At 52.3% G+C, this 19,889-nt stretch overlaps 1 protein-coding gene across 1 annotated transcript in view; it reads right to left on the bottom strand.

Moving 5' to 3' along the window:
• TGM2 (transglutaminase 2) overlaps positions 1 to 19,889 on the bottom strand; it is a 32,314-nt gene that overhangs the window by 10,097 nt on the left and 2,328 nt on the right. Inside the window, exons 2-9 of the mRNA XM_082430178.1 lie at positions 18,419 to 18,598; positions 13,376 to 13,618; positions 9,586 to 9,704; positions 6,752 to 6,880; positions 5,529 to 5,706; positions 3,083 to 3,218; positions 2,326 to 2,429; positions 120 to 362 (exon numbers count right to left, since the gene is read on the bottom strand). Of these exons, the coding sequence (XP_082286304.1) occupies positions 120 to 362; positions 2,326 to 2,429; positions 3,083 to 3,218; positions 5,529 to 5,706; positions 6,752 to 6,880; positions 9,586 to 9,704; positions 13,376 to 13,618; positions 18,419 to 18,598 (1,332 nt within the window). The remainder of the gene's footprint in view (positions 1 to 119; positions 363 to 2,325; positions 2,430 to 3,082; positions 3,219 to 5,528; positions 5,707 to 6,751; positions 6,881 to 9,585; positions 9,705 to 13,375; positions 13,619 to 18,418; positions 18,599 to 19,889) is intronic.

The raw sequence follows: 19,889 nt of genomic DNA, 5'->3' as shown, positions 1-19,889 counted from the left end.
TGTTGTTTGCAAGCTGCCAGAAAACACACACACACACACACACACACACACACATATGCCCTCTGGGCTGGTAAACAAGCTGCTTATCTGCAAGGCAATGATGAGCCGAGGGCCCCTACCCTCCGGGTACTTGTAGGTGTGGGTAATGTCTTCCCGCTGATCTCTGCCCACGCTCTTTGTGCTGATCTTCTGCCCCACGACCAGGGAGTGGTTGATGGACTTGTGCACGGACCCATCATCCTGCCGGATCCAGTCCACCACGTCAGCGTTGACCTCGGCAAAGACGAAAGGGGCATCGTACTTGGTGCTCAGGTCGCCGACCTTGATGGCACGAACGGGAACCGGGCCACAGCAGTATGTCCCTGGTTGGGAGTAGGAGGAGGGTAAGATGAGCCTGGGCTGAGGGGAGGGTGGTACCTCCAAAATCTTCCACAATTCAACCACATGTAGCCGAAAACCTACAGACCATATAGCCTTTGACTCAGGGATTCCATTTCTAAAAAGGCAGCATCAGGTAAGAATTAAGAATTGCAGGGGGAGGGCTTCCCTGATGGCGCAGTGGTTAAGAATCCACCTGCCAATGCAGGGAACTCGGGTTCGAGCCCTGGTCTGGGAAGATCCCACATGCCGCAGAGCAACTAAGCCCATGCGCCACAACTACTGAGCCTGCGCTCTAGAGCCCGCAAGCCACAACTACTGAGCCCACGTGCCACAACTACTGAAGCCCGCGTGCCTAGAGCCCGTGCTCCGCAACAAGAGAAGCCACTGCAATGAGAAGCCCGCGCACCACATCGAAGAGTAGCCCCTGCTTGCTGCAACTAGAGAAAGCCTGCGCGCAGCAACGAAGACCCAACACAGCCAAAAAAAAATAAAAACAAATAAATAAATTAAAAAAAAAAAAAAAAGAATTGCAGGGAAGGGAGTTCCTTGGTGGTCTAGTGGTTAGGACTCCGTGCTTTCACTGCCAGGGCCCTGGGGTTCAACCCCTGGTTGGGAAACTGAGATCTTACAAGGCATGCAACAAGACAAAAAAAAAAAAAAAAAAGAATTCCAGGGGACCCTGGAACCCAGCTTCTGGGGTTCAAATCTCAGCTCAGTCTCTTATTAGCTGTGTGACCTTGGAGAAGTCACTTAACTTCTCTGAGTCCTGGCTTCACGTGGGGATATTTGTACCTACCTAATGAGGATTGGCAAACACTTATCGCTATGTGTTTGATAAACAGAAATGTATCCCAAGGCACTTAAGGAAATGAGGGAGCCAACTGTAGGCAATACTTTACAAGGGTGTGTGTCTGTCTGGTTTCCTGCCCAGACTGAGAGTAGCAGTCAGTGTCCGACACTGACTCAGGGAGTGTGTGCTAACGAAATGAACAAGAGAGCTAGGTGTTTATCTGGGTGTGGTTTACAACTGCCTCAAACTGGTCACAAATTTAAATGCTGAGGACTAGAGGCTTGGTAGCTATATTACAGTGCGTCCATTTGATGGAATGTGGTAACATTAAATTAAAATTAAAATCACAGAAAACTATCTGATAGAGAAATGCTAATGATATATGGAGAAGTGACAGGGCCAGGATGAAAGGCCATGTGCAGGAAGAGTTCTTAACCTGGGGTCCATGGAACCCCCAAGGCACAGCAAATAGAATTCAGGAGTTCATAAACTTGGATGGGAAAAAATTACATCATTATTTTCACTTCCTTCGAATGTGAAAGAAGACCAAAATCCACAGTCTTAGGTGCACTTATGACTTGTCACTCATAGGAACCACAGATATTTTTATATCTCTTTATAGTTGTTACAGATAACTGGAAATATAGATTATGTTCATCTCTACCACAAAATTATGGAACTTATTGACTCTACTAATAAATCTTGTTATATAAAGCATATATTACTATATCACAAATTTATTTTAAAAATTTTGATAACTATATTGCAATGTAATTGAACCCTAGGTTTATATTGTGTGTATTTAAAATATTATTCTGAGGAAGGCTTCATTTGAAATTATTGGAAGCTGTGTGTGAATGTTAATGAAATTTCTTGGGGGGAAGAGGACGAAGATGCTATTTGACTTTTTTTCTTTGTGCTTCTCCATATTTTCTGTTTTCCACAATGTGCATGAATTACTTTTCAAATTATAAAAGAGATGTTTTATAAAATATCAATGAGGTCCCCCAACACTCTATGTTCTTTGGAGTCAGCCAGACCTGGGTTAGCACCCCAGCTCTGTCCCTCTCCAGCTGAGGAGCCCCTCTGTTGGGTTGGTCCCCTCCAGCCTCTGTTTCTTCATCTCGGTAATGGGGCCACACCTGCCTACCCACCTTCGCTCTTCTCCTGGGGCGTGGGGTCCAGGGCCTGCCACCCCTCGTATCCCGGCTGCAGGTCAGGCCTGGTCATCCACGACTCCACCCAGCAGTGGAAGTTCCTGTTGGGGAAACAAAACAAAACGTGGACCAGGACTCTCACGCAGACGTTCACGGTCACCTCCTGCGGGCTGTCCACACTCGCCTTGTCCTAAGCTGACCCCAGAACATCCCCCCCGACACTTTGCTCTTCCTCTGGGGGCCCCAGTCGGGTGCTCCCTTCTACACTGGGAGTCCTCAGCCCCTCTCCCCTCCTCCTTGCCCCTCTCAGTGGCTCTGCAAGCCCAGCTGACCTGACCTCCTAATTTCTCGACTCTTCCTTCTTTTTCAGCTCACAGGCTCTGCCTGGATTCAGACCCCCCACCCCCAACCCGCCTGGACCACAGCCCCGCCCCCTGCTTCCGATCTGTCCCCACGGTCATCAGCACACCCCTCTCCAGTCTGAAGCCTTTGGAATCAAGACCAGACCCCCAGGCTGGCAGTGCAGACCCCGGACGGTGTGTTCTCTCTGACGCCCTTTCGTGCTCCCTGCATTGACTTTCCTTCCTCTTGGCCTTTGCTCCTGCTGTTCCCCCTCCTGGAGCCTCTCCAAGGCCCGCTTCCTTTTGTCCAAACACTGTTCAACTTTTAAACCCAGTTCAAATGTGACCTCCTCTGAGAAATTGCCCCAAGTTTCCTCTCCAGGGGATCCTTCCCACTGAGCGCCCCCCCTCACCAGATCATCTCGCTCTTGTCGCTCTGGATCTCCCCAGACTCGTTGCGGAAGTACTCAATGAGCAGGTTGCTGTTCTGGTCGTGGGCCGAGTTATAGTTGGTCACGACGCGGGTGGGGACGCCGAGGCACCGCAGCACTGGGTCGGGGGACACAGTGGAGAGAGCTTAGGGGGTGAGCTGAGGCCCTGGAGACATCTGCTCCGCTTGGGCCTCCACGTGCCCATCTGTACCCCAGGGAGCACTGCACACTGGTAAGGGTGTGCCATCCCCTTGCCCGGACAATGGCACCCACCTCTCTGGTTGCCCCATGTCCACTCTTTCCCTTTCACATCACAGCTAACAAAAGACTCTAAATGCAAATCTGACATTAACAGTCCTCTGCTAAACCCTCAATGGCTCCCCACAGCCCTCGAGGTCAAGGCCAGACCTCCACCGTGGCCCTTGCCCTGCAGGGTCTGGCCCCTGACCACCTCCTGCACACTTGGCTCCAGCCACACCGGCCTCGCGGCTCCTCCAGCACTCCATGCTGCCAACAGCCCCAGGACACTGGCATATGCTGTTCCCTGGGCCAGGAAGGCCACCCGGCCGGGTTTAGATTACCTCATCATTTGCATTCATAGCAAAATTGGGGATTCATCATCGTTCCCAATATACAGGTGTGTGAGGGATTCTTTAATTTGTCCTCTGAGGGCAGTGAGCGAGCTGTCTTATTTTATATCCCCAGAGCCCAGCACAGGCCTGGCACAGACTAATTTGTCAAATGGGATGAAGGAGTGGGTGAAGTAGAAAGAAAAGGAGGAAGGGAAGGAAAGAAGGAATGACAGAGATTCAGAGTGAGGAGTGAACAGCGGGGCAAGCAGAAGAGGGAAAGGTCAGGAGCCCTGCCGTTCCAGCCCCAGCTGCTTCGGGCTGTGTGGCCTGAGGCCAGTCCCTTTGCCTCTCTGGGCCTTGTTTCCACCTCTCTAGCCCGGGGTTCAGGTGCACTGGGACTCCATCGTGGGCCAGGAGGGCCTGCATTTGTGCCTCAGCACAGTTTACAGAGAGCCCGGAGTAACTGGGAAAGGGACTGGTGTTGGAATGATAGGTGACAAAGAGGCAGGATGTCAAGTGGCATCTATAGACCACAGAGGAGGGACGAAGACCCCGGGCACGAATCCTGCCCGAATTGTGATGCTAGGTGCTCCTGACAGAGGGAATTATGGGTGTTTTACCGCCTTCATTTTTTTATGTTGCTTTTTATGTAAAATGTAAAAGTCACATATTCTCAGGGTAAGGTAAAGAAAGTAACATCTAAAAAACGAAGTGAAACAGAAAGGCCTACTAAATATAATCTGTAGGACCTCTGTTCTACTTTTAGTTTCGATTGAGGTTGAGTCTCTGAGACGGGGGAGGGGCAGGGATGTGACCTTTGCCCTGTGCCCACCATCAACCAGGGCAAGAGCTTCCCCGATGGCCCTGGATTCTGGCCGGGAGACGTGAGGGCACTGGGAGGAGGAAGGAAGGAGCAGCTGTGACCCTTTACCTCTTGCCTGGTTCCTGTGCCTTTCAACTTGGGTAGAGTCTGGACGCTCTGCTGCCCGTGGCGAGGGCTGATGTCCCAACCCCAGGCCTTGCCCCACCATGTGACAGGCTTCAGAGCACAGACCTGAGGCTTGGGGAGGCCTGTCCCTGCTGCCCAGGGGGACAGCCTCCACTCCTGTCCCAGGGATGGTGTCCCGGGAGGCCTCATCATCACAGTCTAAGGCCAGGAGGCTGTGCCAGAGCCGGGCCCACCTCGTTCCAAGCCTGGCTGTGCCGCTCACCAGCTGTGCGACCTTGGCCAAACCACTTCTCTTCCTGTGCCTCCATTTCCTCCTCTAAGAGGAGCTAATAATAGCAGCTTGTCGGGATCTTGTAATGATTCAGAGAGGAATGGGTATGGGCAGTCTGGCCGAACAGAAAAGTGTGTCACTGTGCCCGTCCCTGCAAACGTCCATCCAATCACTGTGAGCCGACTTATGGACACAGAGAAAATGCCCCAGGATCCAGCTGAGGAATCCCAGCTGCCCCGGAAACCCACAAACCCCACCTAACTTGAACCAGAGACTGTGCTAAGTGACATCTCCCCGGGTCCTAAGAGCTCCCTGGGACTTGGGTCAGTTACTGCTGTCTCCATTTTACATGTGAGGAAACTGAGGCTTGGAGACACCAGTTCTCTCGCCCAAGTCCTCCCAGGGGTCAGAGGCAGAGCTGTGATTCAACCCGGCCAGTCCGTCTAGAGTCCCTGGGCCGATCCACCATTCGGCTCCCTGCAGAAACCCCGTGACCACGGGGATCAGACGCCCCCTTATTTGACCAAATCTCCCTGGCTCCGTTACACATCAGGCCTGGGAGAAGGCTGCAGGGACCCCAGGCTCACAGAAGCCAAGGGCGGTTCCAGGCCCTCTCACATCCCGCGTGCCGCTCACCAGTGCAGGCCACAGCAGCAAAGACCCAGCACTGGCCATACTTGACGCGCTGGCAGCCGTCATTCTTCCAGCGACGCAGGATGTCCACGCTGCCGATCCAGAACATGGGGCTGATGCCATCCCTGTAGTTGTTGTCCCAGCGTCCCAGCAGCACGCCCTGGTCATCGTTGCAGTTGACCTGAAACCAGCGAGAGCGTCAGAGGGACCAAGCCTGGGGAAAGGGTGACGGCTGCACTAGGGTGGGCATGAGTGCCACACATGGTGAAAAGGCAGGGAAGGGCATTCCAGGTTGAAGGAACAGCAGGTGCAAAGATCCCAAGGTGTGACAGACTGGGAGGTTAGGGATGGCTGGCACCGGAGAGAGAAGAGGGAGGGAGGAGGCAGAGAGGGGTCAAGGTAGCGAGGGCGATGCTGGAGATGTGAATTTGTCCACGGGGTGGCAGGGGAGTGACACGGTGTGATCTGAGTTTTACAAAGACCCCCTCTGGCCCCTGCCCAGATTGTGTCATTTGCCCCCAGACTCCCAGAACCTCGAGAATAAAATGCAGCCTCCTGACCGTGGCCCTGAGGCCTGCACTGTCTGGCCCCGCCCCCTCTGCAGCCCACCTGCACCCGCCCCTCCCGCTTGTGCTCTGCTCCAGCCATACTGGCCCCCCTTTTGCTCCTCAAACCTGCCACAGCCGTCCCTCCTCAGGGAGCCTTTGCACAAGCTGTCCCCTCTGCCTGGGATGCTCTTCTCCTCCCAGTTACTACGTCACCTCGGGACTCATCACTTAGGGAGATCCCCCAGCCCCTTGCTGGGGTTAGGCCCTGTATTCAGACACTGTCACACATCTGGCCCCTTTGGCGAGTGCATCGTAACTTATGACTGTGCACTCATGTGATACTGTGGTTCCGCCTGTCTCCTCCCACACACACCCTAGAACGGAAGCTCTATGAAGTTAGAGACCATTCATGTCTTACACCTGCTTTTCCCTGGTGCCTAGGATGTGGGTGGCACTTGACGAATACTTGCTGGATGAGTGAGTGAATGAATGAATGAATGGATTGCTTTGAGGGACCACATGGCATTACCCGCATTTGTACCTTGTCTCTCCAAATACAAGGTCTCCTAGCTGGGACTCACCCATCTCCTGGGTCTCCCCCACCGTGCCCAGCGTGGGGCCTGGCCTCCATCATCACAGGAAGGGAGGGCCCCTGGGGCGGGCCGGCTACTCACTCACCATGCCGCTCACCACCCGGCCCACGTAGACTGGACTGCTGCGGCGGGAGCAGTCGCGGCCAGCGTCCCTCAGGAACTTGGGGTTGACGTCCAAGAGCATCAGGCAGATGTCTAGAATCCCATCTTCAAACTGTGTCAGAGGAAACAAGGGGAGGATGAGGGAGCTGAGAAGTCACCTCCTCTGGGAAGCCTGCCTTGAAGTCCAGCAGCTGTGGGACCCCTCTGCTCTGTCTCACACACCAGATCGGAGGCTCGGAGGCTCGGGTTGGGTCTGTCACATCTCTGTGGTGCCAGCTTTTCCTGGCCCAGGAAAGGGGGGGTGAGGTGGGACAATGACTGAGTGTGTGAGAAAGGGGGAGGGGGTGTGACTGCATCCAGGCTGGGGGGTCCTGGGAACTTGGAGTAGAGCCCAGCGTCCCTGGAGTTTCCCTGCCCTCCGAGTCACCTCAGGCCCAGCCACTGCACTCCCCCACCGCCAAGTCTTCACTTCCCTAAAGCCTGACTCACCCTGCAGAGCTGATGAGCCTCCCCTCCTTCCCCATCCCCTCCCCACACACCGTTCGGATTGGGACCAAAGTATAGACTGAAAAGATGTAAATCTAACCTCATCACTCCTGTTTCCACTGCACCCAGAGTAAAATCTAGACTTTTCCCTGTGGCCTGCAAGGCCCATTAAGATCTGTGTCCCATAGAGAAAAAACATATGTACACCAAGGTGGGGAAAGTGGCAGGGGGGTGCGGAGGAAGGGAGGTGGTGGTGGGATGACTTGGGAGATTGGGATTGACATATATACACTAATGTGTATAAAATCGATAACTAATAAGAACCTGCTGTATAAAAATAAATAAAATTAAATTAAAAAAAAAAAGATCTGTGTCCCACCCCATCTTTGACTTCATCTCTCACCGCTCTCACCCATACTCATCCTGCTCCAGGCTCACTGCCTCAGGACCTTTGTACTTGCTATTTCCTTTGCTTGGAATGCTCTTCCTGCCTCTCTCTGTGTGACGCACACTTTCTCATCATTGCAACTCAGATGTTATCTTTATCAAAATCTCTCCTTGTCACCTTCCATCGGACCACCCATCTGTCACGTTCAAGGGCTCTCCTGTCTGCCCCCTGCTCCCCGTCTCTGTGGCCTTGTCCCAAACCAGGCCTTATCGCAGGTCTCCCTCCATGACACAGAATAGCCCTCCCTGGCTTGAACCATTCATTTTGTGGCTCCCTATTGCCATCAGCCTGACATTCAGGGCTGTTCACAACCTGAACACTGTTGACTTCTCCCACGTCATCTCCTGGGGCCCCTTCTCATATAAGTGCTCCCCAAACTGTAACATACTTCTTAGGTACAACATAAACTTTCCCACCTCTGAGCTTCGGCTCATGCTGTTCCTTTTGCTTGGAATACCAGGCACCCGCCTCTTCCAAAGCTCAGCTCAAATGCTGCCTACTTCAGGAACTGCCTGATTCCCTTCCTTCCTTTAGGTCTTATCATCCTGGCTAGTGATGACTTCCGGAAGTTTGCAAGGCCATGTCCCACGGCCCCACACAACCTGGACACAGACCAGGAACTCAGAAAATGAAAGGGAGGAGTTGGCTTTGTTCTGTTTCTCAGGGGAGAATACGGAGCCCTGGGAAATAAGAGCCAATTCATTTTTTGATGTATTTTATGCATCACAGTCATATCACCATTTCATTTACATCCCACAGAGGGCTACAGGGTTTCTGCAGTTATTTGGAGGCAGATAGTTTTGCAATTATTATCCCCAATATTCAGAAGAGGAAACTGAGGCCAGAGCCCCAGATCTCAGGGATCATCCTATGATCCCAGGGCAAGACTCTCTAGTCCTGAACATGGACCCTGATCCAGGGGCTGCTAAGAGAAGTCTCAAGGTGAACCCTACCCCAGGAGGCCAACACTCACTAATACATCAGGAGTTTGAAGGGCGAGGGGTGTGATGGTTCTTACTTCATGAGTTTTCTCAGCAATATCTCAAGAATTTTTATGGGGTGCTGGATAGTAGAGGAAATAAGAGCATTGATTTGGAGAACCAGCCCAGGCTGGCCTGCTGAAAGAGGAGGAATCACATGGTACAGAGATGAGCCAACCAGCTGAGATCAGGCAAGCCCAGCCTAGACAGCCAGGTCCTGGTTGGCCCACAGATTTATGAGAAATAATGAATGATTGTTTTTTCAAGCCTCCAAGTTTTGGACTTGTTTGTTAGTCAGCAGTAGCTAGCTGATACAACAGTGATTCTCAAAGTATCACTGGATCAATACTATCAGCATCACCTGAGAACTTGTTAAAAATGCAAATTCTCAGCCCACACCCAGATCTACTGTATCAGAAACTAGGGATGGGACCCAGGAACCTGTGTTTTAACCCATTTTTTTAGGTGATTCTGACATATATTCGAGTTTGTGAACCACTGATCTAGATAATGGTTTAAAGCCCCTCTCAGCACATGCCTAGCATATCATAAGCTTTCTCGAATGCTGCCCATTATTTTGATATATGGCCTTGAATGTTCCCCTTCTCCCTCATGGAGCACCTGCCAGCCCCACAACTCTCAAAGGCCCTCCTATTCTTTCCCACCTTGAATCCAGAGCTGCTGCTCCCACAGTGGATAGGGCCACCCTTTGCTGTGTGACCTCAGGCTTGGCCTGGGCCCTCTCTGAGCCTCCAGCCATTTCAGGGCTCTTGAATCTTTGACAGCATGGCGTGGGTGACTCAGACCTGCTCACACTTCTGACTTTGATTTTGATTGTCTCAGACTCAGGACCCAGCACACAGTGGGCCTAAGATGGTTGGGAGGGGCAGGGTGTAGCCTTACCTGCCCAAAATTCCAAGGTATGCTCTTGATGAACTTGGCTGAGCCCTGGTAGATGAAGCCCTGTTGGGTGAGGACATACTCCCGCCGCTCCTCATCTGAGTCCAGGTACACAGCGTCCGCTGTGGGTGAAAAGGAAAGGGCCTCAACTCTAGGTCTGGCAAGGCCCAGGTTCCCCACAGACATGGCAGCCGGGGTGCCAACTCCCCAGGGTCAGGTCAGTTTCTCAGAGGCCTTTCTCTCTTTTAATCAGAAAAACTAATCATTAATTAATAATCCCCCCCCAAAAAAAGTAAAAAAAAAAAATTAATAATCCCACATCGGTGAGATAAGGTATTATCAGTGACAACAATGTCTGTCTTTTATCCAACACTTGCCACGTGCCAGGACCCATGATAAATGTATGACATATATTAACTTGTTTAATCTCTACAAAAGCCCCATGTGGAAGGGATCCTTGGAAGCCCCATTTTACGGATGGCAAAACTGAGGCTCAAGAATATATTACAGATGGGAAAACTGATGCCAAAACAAGAGACAGAGGCGCACTCGCTGGGCCACGAGTCAGGAACCCCCTAGCTCTGAGTCTCCTTTGCTGTGTGACCCTGGGCAGGTCAGTTCTTCTCCTGCCACCTGACTGTGTTCCCTAAGAGTAAAATGTGATCCCAGATCTGAAAGGTGCTTTGCAAGCTAAAGCCCTGAGCCAGTGCGAGGAAGAAGCATCATTCAGGTGGAGAGAAAGCCGAGAAAGGGTCACTGCAGCTCAAGGGAGGAGGGTCCTTGTCCAGCTTGGCGGTCAGCTGGCATCTGAAGGTTGCCTGGATGACATTCTAAGCAGAGGACCAGAGAGAGCAGAGGTGCGCCTACTGGAAAACGCAGGGCACTTAGTTCCCTGTGGCTAGCGACGACAGAAAAGGACCTGGGGCGGTGGGGCCAGATGACAGGAAGGCAAAGGTTAGCCTGGCCTTTCTAATCCTCACTTCACAAGTGAGGAAATTGAGGCTGGGAAGGGGAAATCCAGAGGTATGACTTTGGTCGGCTCTGGGCATTTTTGCCTCCGTGGGCTCCTTCCTCCACAAAAAAATAAAAAGCCAAAAATATATTTTATGACTGCATTGGTATAATGATGAACATATTAATATTATATGTTAAAACACATTCTCTGGCCTGAACATTCATTTTGTTTCTTCTGATTTTAAAAGAAATTAACACATTTTCATGGGTCCCTAAAAGTATGGCGGGCCCAGGCAGCGTGCCTACTGAAATCAGCTTGGGGAAACATGTCCAGTGCCTGGGATGCAGCTGCCCGGCCCCTCAGACCCCTGGGCTCCTCTACAGCGACCAGCAACCTTACAGCTTGGAGGAAGCAAATGTGAAAGTGGCTGGGTGTCTTTTGCATCCTGCCCTGTGGCTCTAAAGATTGCGCAATAAACATCAGCCTTCAGATAAATGAACTATGTGGCTGTAAATCAGCGGGCAGCGTGGCAGGAAGAATTTAAGAGAAGGAAAAGCCCACGGTACTTTCACATCCAGTGAAAGTGTCAGCACATGTTGAATTGTCCCCACCGCAGCCCAGGAAGCCGGGACTATGTCCCCGCTCAGGTCTCTAGCTGGTAAAGGTGGAGGCCTTGGGGCCGCTAGATCCCGATCCCGACCATGTTGGAGCTCAGGGACGGGAGGCCCCCAGGTCACGGGCAGATCCCCCCTCCCCCCAGAGGGAGAGCAGTTTCCTCCCCTAGCGCGCCCACCCCCCACTGAGCCCAACTTCCTGCCTCCGCATCACCAGTTCCTGGCCTGGGATGTGGGTCCCTTTAGTCACTGTGCTGCTTGGCTGACTGTCAGCCCAACCCTCCAGGCAGGGAGGAGCCAAGGCCACAGGAAGGGGACATCCCCCAGACCCTCACTCCCCGTTCCTGAACTCTGAAACCCCACGGTGTTGGGGTCAGGGAGGGGCACTGCCACGTTCCTGCCCTGCGGGCAGGGTTGCCAAGTAGCTGTAAGTTCACATTGACTAAAATCAAAATGAGTGGACAGTGGGTCCAGCAAGGCCACTTCTGTCCTGAGAAGCCATTCCGTGTGGCCACAGGGCATGTGATCAAGGGTGTTCCTCCCTCCGATAAGCCACAGGGGACCAACTCATGCTTGTGGGTGGGAGCCTGACTAACGAACCACCCACCCGGCAAGACCCAGGGCACTCCCAGCTCTTAAAAAGGACGAGCAGATGTCTGCAGCCTGATGCGGAAAGAGCCTCAAGATGTACAGTAGAGGGAGAAGAAAACCAACCCAAGCTGTAGGCTGATGTATATGGTAAGATTCTTTTATGTTTAAGAAAGATGGGGAAACCCATAACGCAGTGAGGTCTTGTACAACATGATGAATGTAATTAACACTGCTGTATGTTACATATGAAAGTCCTTAAGAGAATAAATCCTAAAAGTTCTCAGCACAAGGAAAATTTTGTTCTATTTCTTTAATTTTGTATCTATATGAGATGATGGATGTTCATTAAACTTGTGATAATCATTTCACGATGTACGTAAGTCAGATCACTATGCTGCACACCTGAAGCTTATACAGTGCTGTATGTCAATTACATCTCAATAAAACTGGAAGAAAAAAAAAATACAGCGACGTCTCCAGGCACATACATTGGAATCTAAGGAGATAAACCCCCCAAAGACATCTAATAATGGTGTTTCCCAAGGAAGAGAGTCAAGGGGGGTTGTCTCTCTGTAGTGCTTGAAGCTTTTATAAAGAGGGTGTTCTTATGTCTTACTGTTATAATTAGAAATAAAAGCCAAAGTATGTAAAAGAGAAAATAAAAAAATCTTTCTGTTCAAATAAAATGCCCCAAAATGGAGAAAAAATAAAGAAAGAAAGAAAGCAGTGGCCTAGTAGGAAGCTGGTTGTCTTGATGCTGGAGAGGCCAGAATTTCTGCCCTGGGCCCGGGCTTTGAGGAGGGACAGCCCATTCCCAGACTGGGCCCGCCCACAGGGCACCTCTCTCTGCTGGGCTACGTAGGAGCAGGAAGGAAAGAGAGCCCACTGTCTTGTAAGTCACATGCGGAAACTGAGGCCTGGGAAGGCCTGTGGCGCCCCCCTGTCTCCTCCCATCTGCTCAAGACAGACTCAGCCCTCTCCTTGACTCTCTAGTTTTGTCCAGCATCGCCCACTTGCTTCTTGAAGGACCTGCCTAAAGCCACTTATCTCTGAGCCTCAGTTTACCGTCTGTAAAACGAGGATGCTAACCTCTCCCCCTGGGGATTGTTGACAGACATCATTGAAAGAGCATGTAAGGAGGCACTTAGGTGACCAAACTGCTCCTGTCCACCTCTCCTGGGTACCCCGCCCCTCCACCTCCCTGTTTCCCTTCCCCAAGCCAGTCTGGTGGGATTTAAAACAGAGCCCCACAGAAGACAACCAGGCATAAAGCCACGGCCCTGAGCATCCACTGGGCACCCCTTTCCTGAACGGGGCTTCTGAACCCGGGCCACCTCCAGGCCCAGCTCACAGTGCCAGGGCCTCAGACACGGGGTGAGATCCCTTGGTAGCTACGTAGGCTGGGGCAAGTCGTTTTGCTTCCGCGAGCCTGTCTCCTCCTCTGTAAATGGGAATAATGAGCTCTGACATCACAAGGTCTTTGGGAGGCTGGAGCACGGAACTGTATACAGTAGGCCTCACTCAATTCACTTGGATGTCTCTTCCGCCCCATCCCCCCACCCTCAGTGGTTCCCATGGGTGGGTCCAGCCCTGCCCATCTCCCCACCCCGCCCGCGGATGAAGCGCAGCTCACCTGGGCACCAGGCATTGAAGAGCAGGGTGAAGTGACCCAGCACGAAGCTGGAGCCCTGGTAGCCAGTGGAGGCCTCCAGGCTGAGGCGGTACAGGCCGATGGGGGAGCTGGCTGGGCTGCTGAGCTGCAGCGAGAGGGCACTGTCCTGCTGGTCCACCACCGTGGCCGCCCAGGCACCCTCCTCCACAGTATCGGACAGCCCGAAGCGGGCCTTGGTCCCGGCATCCTCGCTGGGGGCTGGGCCTGCAGAGGGAGAAAGCAGGGGCCGTGAGCCAGGGGTGGTGAGGGAGGGTGAGCGCCAGGGCTGGCAGGAGCAGAGCACATGTCTGGGGTCCCCTGGGCCTGGGTTTGAGGCCTAGTTCTGTCACTAACCATTGAGGGAACTTTGGCGACAGGTTTCATCTCTCTGAGCCTCAGCTTCTTCATCTGTAAAATGGGGATCAGACCCCAAAATGTGCAGGATGGTTTTGCGGGAATACATGAAAAGCTGCAGGCACACAGCACGTCCTCAATCTCCTGGGAGATTCCTCCTGGGAGAGGGGACAGTGTGGCCTGGGACAGGGTCACAGTCACACTGTTCTGGACTGGCGCGACTTTGGGGAAGACCATTCTCTTCTCTGGGCTCAGTCTGCCCATCTGTAACATGGACAGGAATTAGGCAAGATACTCCCCGAAGGTCCTCCTCTCCTGCCTAAATCCTTTAACTTTCAGAAAAAGAAGCTGAGACTTTGAGTAGAGCGGGAGCTTGGTCCTCTGATGTCCCCAGTGGGGCCTGTCTGAAAGCCTGCTTGCTCTTGGCTAGCAGAGGGTGCTGGCCAATGCAGGTCTAGGTGTCTATCTCCCAAGGGCCCCTCCAACTTTTTGCCTCTGTATCTCCATAGGCAGCCACGAAGAGCCAGAACTATCCCTCACCTCCCTACAGCCTTTTACACTTTACAAAGCACCTTGGCACTTCCTGCTTCCCCCAAGACCCCTTGGTGAGGGAAACTGAGGCTCAGAGAGAAGGGCTCTCCCAAAAACATCCCAGGGGTCTGCGGCAAAGCTAACAGCCAAGTCCACATCTCTAGGCCCTGGGTTGCCCCCCATGGTGCCTCTCATTCCCAAAAGGGATGCTCCCTAGTGGGGGGGTTTCAGGGCTCAGTGTGGTGACAGCCTGCCTTGAACTGGCTCGTTTTCAGGTGGAGGGCAGGGCCTAGCCCATGCAGGCAGGTCTGAGTCATGGCGAGGGTGAGGGGGGCTGGTCACCCTTTCTGGAGTTGGACGGCGGAGAGAAGAAACAAAACCTTCTCTGCCTGGTTGGGTGGCTGCTCAGGAGGGTTTCTGTTTATTCTTGCATCTCCCTCCCTGCAGCTCTGCCCTCCCACTACTGACAATATGGGGGCCTGCTCACTGAGGGGCTACCTGCCAGCCCCACCCACTCCCACGCCCAAATATAAATATGAACTAACAGGCATGACACAGGCCTCTGGGGCCCTGTCTGAGTGCCAGGAGCCAGCTGTAAGCCTTTAAATGCTCCCTGTCTTCCAGAGTCAGTATTTAGGGGAGAAGTTGGGCAGCACTGGGGCCCGAGAGCCAGCCTAGGTCTGGTTCCACCACTTAGACCCTGAGTGCTGTGTGACCTGGGCTAAGTCACCAGGCCTCTCTGATCTGCGATTTTCTCATCAAAGAAGAAAACAGGCTTAGACTTCATGCCTGGAAAGGTTCGACTCCAGGTCTGAAACTGGCTCTGTGACCTTGGACAAGCTATTTAGCTTCTCTGTGCCTCAGTTTCCTCATCTGTAAAATGAGGTCAATTGCAGTACTTCCTCATAAGGTCATTGTGAGGCTCAAAGAAGGTGACCCTTGTAAAGCACATTGCAAGATGCCTGGCACATAGTAAGTGTTCAATAAATAATAGTTATTTTTTATTATTGTCACTACCACCTTCTAATGCTGTTTAGAGGAACCAGTGAGAGTTTAAAGCAGTGACTAGCACATGGTAATTATGCAGTAAATATGAGCTATCCCCAGTGTCATCCAAAGAGACCATTACAAATCAGAGTTCTCGGGCCAAATAACAGATTTTGAGACTGGAGTGGAATGCAGTAAGTGTCTGGTTCATTTGAATCACTTCATAGATACAGAAACTGAGACCGAAAGGGGTAAAGTTGGGGTGACTATACGTCCCAGTTTTCCCAGGATAGTCCCATTTTATGCCTGTGGTCCCAGCATAATCTTTTTTTTTTTTTAACATTTTTATTGGAGTATAATTGCTTTACAATGGTGTGTTAGTTTCTGCTTTATAACAAAGTGAATCAGCTATACATATACATAAATCCCCATATCTCCTCCCTCTCCCAGCATAATTTTTTTTTTTTTTTCAGCATAATTCTTAATGGCACCTCCTTCATTCTCAGAAAAGACTCTGTTTGGATGATCAATGATCTGGTCTCCATGGTAATGGTCTGGGCCAGGTACCATAGCCACCGTCACTATTGATACACCACCCTCGGGGACAGGCCAGGAAACACATTTCCCTTTCTCTCTGTCCCGCGGCAGCCGCGTACATACACGCACTTACACACCCCTTTCTTCTGAGGGGTCCTGGTGGAGGAGATGAGGACGGGCTGTCCCCTGGCCCCAGTGCTGCTCACATAAGCTGGCTTAGAAAACTCCTTGGCTGCGGTTCCACACGGTACTCTTTGTGGGGCTAGAGGCGCCGCAGAGACCCCTCTGGGTAAATGACCCTGGAGACCTGAGGGGTCCTGGCCACTACCCCGACCATGGCAGTGAGGGGCTGGGTGGGGTGGATGAGGGGAACCTTCCAGAGTCAAGCCTTCTATTAGTTGCATAAGGGTTCTTTTCACTGCTTCAGGCTGACCTCACTCTCACCCGACCCACCCTCCCAACCCTGGCCCGCCTTGCGGGGAAGCAGAGCTTTATTTCTTAACAAGGATGGTGCTTGTCCGCTGTGGTCTGTACCCCACAGCAGAGCCTGTCCGGCCTCGAACTGTCAGGGTGAAATGCATGGCATCTGGGCATGGGTGGGGTCAGGTCACACACCCCATTTGCTGAGCGACCTTCGCCAGCTCTCTCCCCTCTCTGGGCCTCAGTTTCCCTGAAGAGGTAGGACAGGCTGATCATAAGCTAGAATGTTCCAACACTAGGGCAGGGTGCCCAGGCCAGGCCCAGGGTTGGGGGCTGACCAAAGCCAGGCCTCAAGGCAGAAGGCCCCGCTTCCTGGTATTGTTTCCCAGCTTCCCCAGCCCACAGGAGGGTCTTGGTAGCCCAGACAGGGAGGCTGAGTGCACCCAGAGATACAGTGTCTTCTGTGGCTGCCCCGGGGGCTGTGGACGTTACCAGGGCAGGTTGCCTATGGTTTGAGATAAGTTGGCAGAGACTGGAGAACAGAGATTAGTTGCTGGGGTAAGAAGGTCAGCTGCCTGCCTCCCCCGTGGCCCCAACCCTGAACTTGGGGCCTCATGACCTAGTGTCAGGCTGCCTAGACAAATGGAGAAGGAGAAAGAAATTCGGACACCTTGAAAGTGAAAGAAGGAAAACAAGGTGGGAAATACCCAAGCTGGCAGTTCGTCGACCATCCATTTCACAGAGGAACAAATTGAGGCCGGCAGGCACTTGTGGTGAACAAGTAAATGTCCCTGCTCTCAGATCACTCTGGGGTCAGGGTTTCAATCCTGCTGTGTCCCTAACTTACTGTGTGACCTGGGCAAGTAACTTGACCTTTCTGAGCCTCAGAGTTCTCATCTGTAAGATGGGTGCTAGTTACGCTTCCAGAACAGAAGGATTCAGGATGAGTATGAATACACCATAGATGTGATTTTCATCAAGCCAAGCCTGACACTTCTCAGGGCACCACACCCAGCCCTTAACTGCCATGGATTCAGCCTTCCACTTTACAGAGGGGGAAACTGAGGCTGGAAAGATCAGAGACTTGCAGGAGGCCCCTCAGATTTATTGGAAGAACCCCAAGGATGCTGGGTATGTGTGTGGGGGGGTGCCCTGGCTAGTAGGTGTGTTCCTGCCAGAAGGGAAGGGGGAGGGAGGAAAGGGATGAAGGGGATATCCGTGGCCGGTCTGCAGGCGCTGTGATAAGCTTTATCAAACGGCCTCCCAGGTAGTATGGGCCTCAGCCTGCTTGCTCTCTGGCCTCAGAGACCTCAGAAAGAGCTAGAGCTCACCTTTCCCACCCTTGGGCCAGAGTCCCAGCCAGGCGGCCCCTCTCTGACCTCAAGGGAGTGGTTCCCATCAGAAGCCAAACCCAGGGATTTGGCATTTAAGGCCACTTTCCTGGGAATAGCAAAGAAGACTGGACACTGGGCATCTGGGGATGGGGTGGTTGGGGCCTCAATGTCCCTTCATCCATCACTGGAGTCCCTGGAGCAAGACCAGCGAACAGCTGCTAACGTCTGCAGAGCACTCCCTCATGTCAGGCCCTTCTCACCTAACGACCTTCCACCAGGAGTGCTTTACCTCAGAGAGGCTAAGCAACTTGCCCAAGGTCACACAGCGGGTAGGCAGTCTGGTCCACACCAGAACCCAGGTCTGTCTGTCCAGCCCCTGAGCCTGAGGCAGCTTCCCAAGGCTTACAGATAGAACTAGGGGAACATAAAACTGCCCACTCAGAGGGCTGGAGCCAGCTGGGGTTCTCTCCACCAACCAGACCCCCTTTGGGCCTGATCCCAGAGGCTTCGTCAGGTTGCGTGGGTTTGCGGGGGCGGCTGTTGATAAGAATTGGGAAGTTGTTTTGATGTGGGAAAAGGCAGGCAGGACCTCGATGGACCTGTGTGGCGGCAAACCTCCTCCTCAACCCTGGTGACAACAGGTGGTCAGGAACCCAGGCATCCAGAAGCACAGACTTATCTACAAGACTGAGTGGCCAGCGGAGACATCTCTGCGCTCTCTGGCCTCAGTTCCCTCATCTGTAAAATGGGGTATGACCGCTGGGAATTTCTCAGGGGGCGAAGAGGAACGGCGTCACCTGTCCCATGGTCTGTCAGGGGACAACGAAATCACAGAACAGGGAGGTGCGGGCGTGGGACTCACCGGTCACGGCACAGAAGGTGAGGCTGTCCATGCCAGCCTCGTAGTTTCGGCCCTCGAAGTGCAGCGTCAGCCAGAAGGGCTGGCCCCGTCGCACCACCAGCTTCTCCCTGCACAGGTCAGCCGTGTGGTGGTCACGGCCATTGGCCTCCAGCTCCAGGTCACATCTCTCCAGAACAAGATCTGTGGAGGCAGTGAGGGGCTTGAGCCGTGGTTCCATCCCTCAGCCAGCTGTGAGCCCTGAGCTCCCTGGACGTGACGGGTTCAGGGCGCCCCCGGGAGCCAGCCTTCCCAATCCCCACCCGCCCTGTCACCCAGGGGCTAAATGGGCCTGAATCTCCCCAACTCTTTTTTTTTTTTGGCCGTGCTGCGCAGCTTGCAGGATCTTAGTTCCCCGACCAGGGATCGAACCTGGGCCCACTGCAGTGGAAGCCCAGAGTCCTAACCACTGGACCGACGGGGAATTCCCTCCCCAGCTCTTAATCACAGGTTGCGCTCACTGTGGCAAGTGGGGAAGGCTTTGCACCTCCCAGCCGTGGGCCCTCAGGCAACTCAGCTTTTCTGGGCTTCACTTTTCCCCGTGTGTCCACAAGTGGGGACAGCAGGACCCACCTAACAGGGCTGTGGTGAGCCGCTTAGCCCGGTGCCTGGCACATAATAAATGCCTACTAAACACGAGCTAGTCTATTATGATTGGAGGGCTCTTTCGGTAAAAAGGGGGGTGGTATTCGGTATCGATTAATTACACAGGCTTTGCCTTTTAGGTTCAATTTCCAATTTCCAGAAAATACAGAGGACTGAGGAAGATGTAAACACAGAACCAGGAAACAATCAACAAAATTCGTACTCTGGGAAACTATAGGTAAAGTGTTCGGTTTCTTTAACCAAGAAATTGCCAAAAAAAAAAAAAAAAAAGAAAAGACAAGAAAACAAAGTTGAAGGGATAACCTATAGACTAAGAGAAACCTAAAACACATTACAACCCACTGTGCTGTGTGACCCTTATTTGGATTTGGATTTTAAAAACTACTTATTACATGCATGAGGCAATTAGAAATTTGAATACTGATGTATAATGGTGATATTAAGGAATTTTTAATTTGTTTATGTCTAAAAAGAAGTCCTTATTCTTTGGAAAGATATATTGAAATATTTGCAGATGAAATGATGTGCTGCCTGGGATTTGTTTCCAAATAATGGGCTGGGGGGTGTGAGGGCACGAGGCAACAGTAGCCATAAGTTGGTGGTAGTTGGGACCACGTGACGAGAACATAGGCATTTATTCTACTCTTCTCTCTACTTTTATGTATGTTCAGTATTCTCCATAATAAAAAATTTTTTTTTCAATAACAGAGGTTTTGGAGTCTTCTGGACCTGAGTTTTAGTTCTGCTGTGCCGCTGTGTGATCCCGGGGAAGGTGTCTCTCCCTCTCTGTGCCTCCTTTTCTGAAGCGTCAAAGGGCTGCTGTGAGGTC

The sequence above is a fragment of the Balaenoptera physalus genome, assembly GCF_965194825.1.
Source record: "Balaenoptera physalus genome assembly, chromosome: 16".
NCBI lineage: Eukaryota > Metazoa > Chordata > Mammalia > Artiodactyla > Balaenopteridae > Balaenoptera > Balaenoptera physalus.
The sequence above is the reverse complement of the archived record's forward strand: the minus strand, read 5'-3'. Positions and strand labels throughout refer to the sequence as shown.